The following is a 10355-nucleotide window of genomic DNA, read 5'->3' on the forward strand; positions in this document are numbered from 1 at the left end:
CGTCGTGGAGGGTGTCCAGGCCATTAGGACCGCCGTCGACACCAGCAACCAGCCCGTCGTCGACGCCATAAATAACGTTGCTGCCGCCATTAACGACCTTGTGCGGCAGCAACAGTCACACGAACGGGCGATGGAACAGGTGCGCATGGCGTGCCCAAGTTTCGTTATGTGCGCTACATGAGTTCTGTTTCTTCTCCTGGTTATGCTAGCTCGTGCCCAAGCTCCAGCGCTATGAGGATCCGGTTGTAAATATTGTACAAATTGTATATAGTGTGCATATTAATTTGCGTAATGCCTGCTTTTGTTTTCGGATGGTTTTTGTTTTTTTGTGTGCTTTCTTTGTGGCCTTTTGATTTTTGTGTGGTTCTTGGTTTTTGTTTTTGAGTGTTTTCGGGTTTTCTTTGTGGTCTTTTGATTTTTGTGTGGTTCTTGGTTTTTGTTTTTGACTGTTTTTGGGTTTCCTTTGTGGTCTTTTGATTTTTGTGTGGTTCTTGGTTTTTGTTTTTGAGTGTTTTCGTGTGTTTTTTGTGGCCTTCTGATTTTTGTGTGTGTGTCATTTGCTTTTCTCGTGCACATTGTTTGCTTTTATGCCTTTTGTGTGCCCTTTCCGTAGAAGTGTACTTTGTGATTCCGTACTTGCGTGTGACTGGACTCTTCGGGATTTTGTTTTATTACTTCATATCTTTTGTTTTCTTATACTGAGTATAACTTCCTCAGATGTGTTTCTTGTGTCTACACACGCGTGAACAGTACATTGATTTTTTTAAAATTATTTTCTTTCTATTGATTTGTCATGCATAATGATGCGTGGTTAATTTCGAAAGTGGTTGGGTGTTTGTATTGGGAACTCTGTGTTGCTTAACTCTCACTTCACGATGAAGCATAATAATTGGGAGTTGATAGAGTTGGATGGATAAGTTATGATGACCGTTACGGATGCCAGTATAGGCGTCCCTATCCCTCTATTTCCACCTGTCATATCTATAGCCTTTGTTCATTGACACTGGCCCGCCTACAGTGACGAGAAAACGTACCGGTTCGCTGTGTCTCCACAGAGATGTACCCACCTCTTTCCCTCTATTCCTGGGACCTCGATATCGTGTACAAGCTCCGACGAAATTTCCACGGTCATTGTGTATTGCACAGAGGAAATCCTGTTTTGCAAATAAATGTATGTGCATGTACGAATCGTGCTATGATTTCTCCCTTCTATAAAGGACCACCTTCGCCGTGATAATCTCTCCATAGTGAAGACCGGAAACAGGGGGACAGAGAAAACCTAACTTTGCAAGAATGATATATTTCGTTCTTCCAACAATGTACGTGTAGTACGTCACGACGACAGCTTCGTTGACATGGTCCATTTGACGACCGTCCAAGCAATTCCGATACAAAAAAACGAAACAATAGACGCTTAAATCACATGTCCACATGAAGAACCGGCACCATTGGGCAGTGGGTTCGAATCCTACCACAGGCTGTACTGTCTGGGTTCTCAGGAAGAATTCCCAGAGTTATAGCGTAACGGTTAAAAAGTTGCTTCACGGCGACGTAACTTAATGTCGCGACAGCTGCTCAATCACTCTTGCACGAACAGCTGCCCCGATGTCGTAGATCTCCCTGTCCGGGGGAGCATCCAGGGATGCGTTAGGGCTGCTCGTGGTAGCCGGGGTATCTTCACCGCCGTCGTCGTCGTCACCCTCCCCTGCGTCCTCGGTAGGTGGTGCCCGTGCGTGGATGCATATGTTGTGGAGCACGGCGCATGCCACAACAATATTTGAGGCCCTGTGCGGATTGTAGTGGAGAGTCCTGTATCGCTACAGGCAGCGAAACCTTGACTTCAGCAGTCCGATACATTTCTCCACTATGCCGCGCGCCGCTTTGTGGCATCTGTTGTATCGGGCCTCCGGTGTGTTGGGGGGAGGGTCTCCAGGTAACGGCGTCAGCAGCCACGGTTGCAGTGGATAGCCACTGTCACCTGAGGGAAATGTGTTATATCACCCGTTGTAGTTCTCAATTATACTGTGCGACCCTTACCTAGGAGGAAGCGGGGTTCGTCCGAGTGCCTCCGGGACAGCTCGCGTTTCAGCTCACTGTCCTCCACACGCAGGCATCGTGTGCTCCGCCGGAAAACGAGCAATCCATCGACGTGATACGCATCGACGCGTCACACACCTAGAACACGTCGGCATATATTGCAGAGACTGACAGATTTTTTTGGGACACATATTCCATATGTAGTGTTTCACTTACGATCATGGCATTGATTGCGAAGTACTGCTTCCGGCAGAAGAAAGCACTCTTCTGGTACTGCCCGCTCCTCTCAGATGGGACCAGGATACCGATGACCGACCCGTCGACGCAGCCTGCAAAAAAAAATAAAAAAATATTGCGATGTTTAATGTTTTAAGTGGTTTTAGCTTCTTTTTCTCTGTGTCTGCCCACATGAACACTCACCAATCACGCCGGCCAATCTCCATTTGGTCTTGAATACCCGCATGACCTCACGGATCTCGTCGGGTTCGGTCGGGTATCCATCGGGTATCCACAGGGGCGCCAGCTGTAGCACTATGGCATTCGTCACCTTGAAGAGCATCTTGCTGATGGTGCTCTGCGTGACTGCCATGTGCCGGTCGCTAGCTACCGCCCCTTGAAAACTGCCTGTGGCGTAGAACCGCAGGGCGATGAGAATCTGTCTCTCCACGGACAGCGCCGTCCGGGTCCTTCTCTTTGGATGGAGGGTGCACCGTAGCTGGTCGCATAGCCAGCGAACCACTGGCTTCGTAAGTCTATACATTCGCATAAACTCCTCATCTGTTGCCTCGAAGGCGTCAATATACGGGCGAAATGTTCTGCGGACGCTGTTGCGCCTCACCCACGCTGCGATTGGCACTTCCATTTCCCAATCCAAAAGAACAAAAAAAACTCAACACAAATAGACACTCCAAGAAAAGTTCACTGCACACAGAAAAACAAACAAAAGAAATACGCACTGCACAAAATGAAGTACCAGAAACTCTGCACACACGCACACTAAATGAAAACGAAAATATAGGAAAACCGAACAGCAAACGAGTTAGAACAGTAGAAATGCAGGGAAAATCGCAAAACGAACCGCAGCTTAGAACGCCAAAAGAATGACAGATCGTTCTCTTTCGTCACGCGTACTTTCGATTCTGATAGGGAAGAACAGAAGCCGTACCGTGTATTAGCCGCGGTTTATGCGTTTTTTTTTTTCTTTTTAGCTTGCACTCTGAATAAGTAATATCCATTTTAATTGATTTTACTGCTCAAGTCAGTCGCATTGTATTGATAAAATAAGGATGAAATAAGGATGATCTCGTTAGTGGGCCCAAACCTACGTGGAGCGTGCAAGACTTTACTATATTACTACATACGCTATCTTAGTATGCCCCTTGTTTTGTACTGAACATAAATAGAATAAGCATAAATGCGAAGTCGTTCATGAGAATATTGTATTTCCAACTTTATAGTTTCAACAAAAAAAATTGCACAGGGTCCTTTATGTAGACATGCAGACGTTTATGTAGACGTGCAAGATACACATTTATGTGCCACATGTTTAATCCTAGTCTTCCCTGTTCCCACTTTACACCCTCAAAGACAGTGCTCCCTGTAGCTGCAACTTTTCTATTGGTTCAAGACGTTGAATGTCATGCCTAGCCAATGACATTTGCTCTGTGCAACACGGTGGCACTAAACAAACGAGCACCAACTGCAATGGCAGAGAATGAGAAGTTATTTTCCAGTTGCCACTCATGACTTTTGTCAACAGTGACTGTCACTCGCGATTTGTAACAGGCTGCCAATGCACTGGCATGTCAATGTCTAATATGTTCATTCCACAGTTTCAACACACGTCGTAGCAAAAGGTCACTGGCGACTGCTCGTGCTCATGGAGTAGATGCTGCCCAGCAATGAATTGTGTTAGCCTACAAGGAGCCGCACAAGTGAAGCTGTGAACCTGCAAATTTTATGAGAAATGAAAGTTACAAAAAGTTGCAAAAAACTGCACTGAAGACATGCCCAGGCAAACAAACGTCTGAAAATGTTGGTACATTTACTACGAACCGTAAGATTTGCACATTGGCTAATAACCAAGCTTACTAATAAAGCGCAACTTACGCATCTCTTACACAAAAAAAGTGGCATTTGCGACCGGTAATCGGCAGTCGTAATCGGCAACCGTAATCGGCAAAAACGCGTCGATATAATCTATTCTTATTCTGCTTATTCTATTTTCTACCAACGGCGCAGCGACACTAATCTCGCATTTAAACAACGTGTACAACATTTCCATACACCATACTCGATAACGTGTACAAACTCCCACGAATTTTCCACGGTCGTTGTGTATTGCACAGAGGAAATGCTGTTCCCCCTAAATCACATACACAAACTACCTCTAGCAACCCTGCACAATACACACCGCGAAAATTGTTTTGCCGGAACCGGAACCGCTTTCAAAAATGCAAAACCATATAGCGATATTACAGTAGCGCCACACTCTACGCTTTGACTTTTACAACAACATTACACAAAGGAGTTGTCCCTAGATTTTCCCTAGCCGGCAGACACGAGCTAACATCGCGTTAGGCCATACGTCATTTTGACGTAGGCAATGACGTATGGTATCACTTTTAACGCAGAAAAGTAAGGCAGCGTAGAGGTTGCGTTACTTTGATCAAGGACAGCGGTATGATCGATATAGGACACATACCTTGGGTTACGGTGTTATATCTTGCTCGCCAATGTTTTCGCGACTCAACGGTGGCGTACACTGCATTTGCTTGGGATAATGATGGCCGATGTACGTTGTTGTTGGTTCGTACTTCACCACATAGCACCGAACATCCGACGTACTTCACCACACAACATCCCCATTGAGCCGTATCTCCGATGTAACGTCATGTGCAAACAAAGGGGTGGTCTACACAGAATTTCTCCTCCGGGGGTGGTGCGGGGGTGGGAGGTGTTTTTACACGCTTTTGACGAAGAATTGCGCAATGTCACAAGATTGTAGGGGGTGGCTCCCAGATTTTGGGGGTATGAGGGTGTGCGTGTGTGTGTGTGTGGGTGGGGACGGATGTCCTCCCATTCGAAGAACTTGGCAAACACTGATTCTCAAGGGGAACTAAAATAGACGTCGGCAATGCGAGCTTAGCAATGGTCATTGTCGATGGCCCGAGCTCGCGAGGATGCGGCTGCATCATATGTTCCATGCACGCGACGATGCATGCACATAGCGAATAACTATCGTGTATTTGTCAAACGAAGAAATTAGAGGAATGTCCTCAAAAATTTAGGTGAATAGTGCGACTGTGTTCACAAGACAAGAACTATAGCAATCGCTCCAATGGCCATTACGCTTGCACAAATTTTGTTCCCGCCACTCGGTTTGTTCAAAATTGCAGCGAAATTTCATGCGCGAGCGCCACCATACCGTCAGCATCTTCGTAATGCAATCCGCTCACGTTCACATATTTTCATCTCTTTAGATCTTACAAGTCCGAGCAAATTGTCTAGTCGCAATTAAGTTGCATATTGCTACACTCTTACATATTCCGACAAATCTTTCCTTCGCATTGTGCTCTTCCGTTTCCGGCAACGGAATCCAAGGGCGGTCTCGTGAGGCAGTCGCCCAGTGCAACAATGCAACTGCGTGCTTAATTGCTTTAGCATTGGTTGCGTGCGCGCGAGGTATCTTCACGCCTTCTGCGCTCGGCGACCAATGATAGCTTGCAAACGAAGTAATGCAAGCATTACTTCATCGAGAATAGCTCCCCAGTGCGGCTAAGCTCTACTCTCAGCTCCCCTAGAAGAAAGAACCTTGGGCTCTCGCAGGACAGTGTTCTTAGCCCGCTCATTTTCAACCTTGTTATGGCTGACCTCCCCTCTGCCCTTTCTGTAGTATCCCCTCTTATGGAGTGCTCCATCTACGCAGATGACATCTGCATTTGGCGAGCGGGAAAAACTGTACCAAACTCCGACAGTCCATTCAGGACGGAATCGATGCAGTTGCCTACTACGTCCATGACAAGGGTCTCGGCCTATCCGTCGAGAAATCCAAGCTAATGGCTTTTGGCCCTGGCAGAAACTGGCCCTCCTGTAAACCAGTAACCCTGGAAGGATCACCACTCCACAGAGTTAAAGGGACTATCGCAATCCGGGAAAGTATGTATGATACCGATAGGATAATGTTCGTCACTGTTTCAGAGTCAATTTTGCCAAATTTATCTTCCGAAAAAAGCTTACATATTAAGTAAACGAGTTTTAAAGGTCCGCATTCCATCTGCAGCCAACACGATGATGACGTAAGCCAGGCACACGAATGGGAGCGCAGCGCAGGCGATTGTCTCCTACGTCGTCTGCTTGGCGTCCGCATCGCACTATACTAAGTGAAAAGTCCTCGGTAAATACGGCTGACTTTCGCTTACCAGTGTGAGTGTAGACGTAACCATGTTACGTGAAACACGGCGTTACGCTCCTGACTGTACGAACACGTTCGACACTAACCAGAAACAACATTCCGCGAGCCGGTAACAGAGAAGACGCCGTCCCCTAGCATTCCGCCTCGCGCGATCGCCCGCCCGCCTGTCGGACGGTTGCCAAGGCTACCAAGGTCCCTCCGGCCGCTGCGTGATTGGTATTCTCCATGTCAAAGGGCGCGCAGTGATTGGCCTCGTCCGTGTGACGTTTCCAGAGAGGGAATCCCGGAATGCGTCGTCTGCTCTTGCCAAGTTTTTTATCAAACTACACGGGAACAACGCTGCCAATTCGCGTCGGGTTTTCGGCGTTATTATCAGTGACGAACGCGGAGTAAAACAGCACTGCAGTTTCGGTAACGACTGGGACGGATGCGATAGTCCCTTTAAAAAGCACACCTTCCTAGGCATCACTCTTGACAGCAGCTCTTCTTGGGTTCCCTACATCAACGAGCTGAAATCCAAGTGCCTCGCCACTTCAAACCTATAGCGCGTCGCCTCAGCTCCCTTTCCTCTAGCTGTCCTCACCGAACAGACATCACAATTCACAACGCCGCCACCAGAGCAAAGATTCTGTATGGTCTGCCCTACGCTAAGCCCAGCAAGACTGTCTGTTAAGACCTGGAAATATTCAACAGCAAAGGACCTCGTCGTCCCAGACCTTCAAGCCCAATCCATAGTGTTGAATCTATATAGGAAGAGGACAACGATCTTCACCTGCCTCCCACGCATGCGCTTTAACCTCATTCATTCCTTTTGCACTCGTTCCAATAAACACATCGTCTACCCGTCTCTCTGTCTAGTCTTCCACAAACTGGTGCCGAAACCTCTGACGCTGACCGTACTGTGACAGGGAGGACTACAGAAAGGCGACATCGATACCGACTGCATCATGGAAAAGCCCCAGCTCCTCAAGAAGAGAAAAGTGTTGCGCACACAGGTAACAACCCTCGTTCATGACATCGAACAGCGTATAGCAACAACCGACTGCTACCTTACCGATTTGAAGGAACGTTTAGAGCGTCTCAACAACGTCAACGCTCTTCTTAAGGACGTAGACTCCCAAATCGAATCTTTATTAACAGAGGAGGAGTTTGAAGAAGAGTATACTCGACAGATTGAATATCAAAATCGGGTTGGATCAACTACGTTTCAGGCGAATGAGTCATTGCTACTCAAGACAAACGCTTCAGCGACTGTACAAAAACGCAGAACATTATGATTCAACCGATCGCACGTCTGAGACGAGTCGAGAAGATGTCCAACCATCACAAGCCAACAATGCACGACGTACGGAATACGGTGCTGTACGACTTCCTAAACTGGAGTTAATGGAGTTTGACGGAAGACGACACAGATGGCAACAGTTCTGGAGACAGTTCCAGTCTACGATACATGAAAACCGCAGTTTGTCCAATGCGGACAAGATGAATTACCTGATGGCGGCATTACAAGGCGAGGCCGCAAACGCAGTGCAAGGGTTGCAATTAACGTCGGGTACTTACGACACTGCAATCAGCATATTACGTGAGCGGTTTGGCAATGACCATCTCATGATACAGGAGCATTTACAGAAACTTGCCGATATAGAACCTGTACGATCAAGTCGTCAAGTATATCTACTACGCAAGTTACATGATACGATCCAGGCTCATATCAGAGGACTGCAGGGCCTTGGAACAACGATGGAGTCATACTGCTCTATGGTATACCCAGTACTGCTCAGAGCACTTCCGAACGACATGGCGCTGCAGTTCCACAGAAGGATCGACGATAATGTCACGCGAACACAAAGCATTGCTGGAGAATCGTCGACATCCACAGCTGCTTCGTATCATAAAGAAGTTCGCCAGTTACTCATCACCTATCTCGGGAATGAGGTCAGATATCGCGAGGAGCTCAATCCGCGAACTTCCGACCATGCCGCAATCGCAATGCAGAAGCAGTCGAAAGAGAATAATTACAATAGAACTAGTAGGCAAACGGAAGCTCCCGTAACAACATTGCACAGCGTGACCAAGCATGGAAAACGACAGTCATGCGTCTTTTGCAACGATACAGAGCATAACACTACAAAATGTACTAGCTGCAAGTCGCTAGATGAGAAGAAGAGAACGCTGGCAATGCGGCATCTATGCTTTAGATGCACGAAGCCCAATCACTTTGCAAAGCAGTGCAGAAGTAATCCAAGATGCGCAACATGTTCCGGACGCCACGCATCCAGCATGTGTGATCCTGAATCCTGCGAAAAAAGTCACACGCTGCATCACAAACCGCGGCACAGGTTACCCTTAAAAGTACTGTCGCTGAGACAACTCATCGTACCGTATTATTGCAAACTGCGACAGCTCTGGCTAGAAGAAAGGTCAGTACGACTGATATTCGATGGCTGCAGTCAAAGAACATTTATTAACAGAAGCTTATACGAACAGAAGCTTATCAAGAAAATACAAACAGAAAGGGTCTCTATCGGATCTTTTGGTAGCCAAGCGAGCCGCTCACAGCTACTTTCACTTGAGGAATACATCTGCGGATACATCTGCGGACATGCAACAGAGAGTCATTGCATTAGTAGTCGAACAGATCTGCGCCCAGAATCTAGAAGCACCAATAACAGTACTCCACGACGAGATGCAGGAGCATGGTCTTGTAATGGCAGATTCGTCGACAGCCATCAAGGTGAACAGGTTGCTATACTGATCGGAGCAGACTATTACTGGGCATTCGCCACCGAAAGAACCCACAAATTGCAAAATGGAGTGCAAGCCGTGGAAACAACGCTGGGCTGGACTCTGCAAGGCCCTTACGCTCACACGAGCGCATTGCATTCGACCACCTGCAATAACATCACGGTGCTCCGACTGGACACACTCTCGAAAGTGGAGATAACAAGAATGATGGACCAAATATGGATTCTCGAGGGAGTCGGTATTCAAAAGCACGAGATAGAAAAAATGCATCCTGTAATGGAAAATTTCGAACGAACAATTGAATACAAAGGAGGCAGATGCGTGGCTGCTCTACCGTGGAAAGAGGAAGTCTCAATGGAAGACAACAAAGGTATCGCATTGAGACGGCTCTCACAGGTTACCAGGAGACTCATGAAACCTTCGCAATCGATGACAGACTACGATACTGCAATTCGCGAATATATCGAGTCTGGCGTCGCAGAGAGGGTTATAGAATCTACTGGAACTGCAAATAAGACAGGACATACTTATTACATGCCACACCACGCAGTGGTAAAGGAAGACTGTATAACGACTAAAATAATGATCGTCTTCGATGCCCCGGCGCATGAAGCTTTCACCAAGTCATTGAACGAAAACTTGCACGCTGGTCCAAACCTCAACCCGGACATAATGACGGTGATATTAAACTTCAGGCTATACCCAATGGCATTGATCAGCGACGTACAAAAGGCGTTCCTCCAAATGGTACGAAACGACACCCAGGCAAGGGGAACCAATGCTTAGAACCGAAACGTGGCGAATGAACAGAGTAACCTTTGGGACAGCTCCAAGCACCTTTCTGCTAGCAGCGACCCTACAACATCATTTGCGACGGAATGAAAGGGACTATCCCGAGACGGTAAACGCACTCCTTGGCTCTATTTACGTAGATGACATCGTTTTGGGAACAGTGAACCTCGAAGAAGTAAGGAGAAGATGCAATGAAACGCGGCAGATATTCAGCAAAGCTTCAATGAAGCTACAGAAATGGGGCTCAAACAGCAGCGAAATGCGCGATACATTTCAAGCTGGGAGGTCCGCGGTTCGAATCCGCGGGCCGGCTGTGCCGTCTGGGGTTTTTCCTGGGTTTCCCTCAGATGTGTAATAGGCGTATGCC

At 47.3% G+C, this 10355-nt stretch overlaps 2 protein-coding genes across 2 annotated transcripts; one reads left to right on the top strand and one right to left on the bottom strand.

Annotated features, from left to right (window-relative positions):
- Nucleotides 1-1556: 1556 nt before the first annotated feature.
- Nucleotides 1557-2899, bottom strand: LOC135391977 (uncharacterized). The gene is made up of 3 exons (XM_064622574.1): nt 2458-2899; nt 2254-2366; nt 1557-1817 (listed from the first exon to the last, which is right to left on the bottom strand). The coding sequence occupies exons 1-3, from the start codon at nt 2897-2899 to the stop codon at nt 1557-1559; spliced, it is 816 nt and encodes a 271-aa protein (XP_064478644.1).
- Nucleotides 2900-7398: 4499 nt separating this feature from the next.
- LOC135391985 (uncharacterized) lies at nt 7399-9982 on the top strand. Its single transcript, XM_064622586.1, has 2 exons — nt 7399-7610; nt 7663-9982. The coding sequence occupies exons 1-2, from the start codon at nt 7399-7401 to the stop codon at nt 9980-9982; spliced, it is 2532 nt and encodes an 843-aa protein (XP_064478656.1).
- The last annotated feature ends 373 nt before the right edge of the window (nt 9983-10355 follow it).

Source organism: Ornithodoros turicata, chromosome 1 (genome assembly GCF_037126465.1).
Source record: "Ornithodoros turicata isolate Travis chromosome 1, ASM3712646v1, whole genome shotgun sequence".
Lineage (NCBI taxonomy): Eukaryota > Metazoa > Arthropoda > Arachnida > Ixodida > Argasidae > Ornithodoros > Ornithodoros turicata.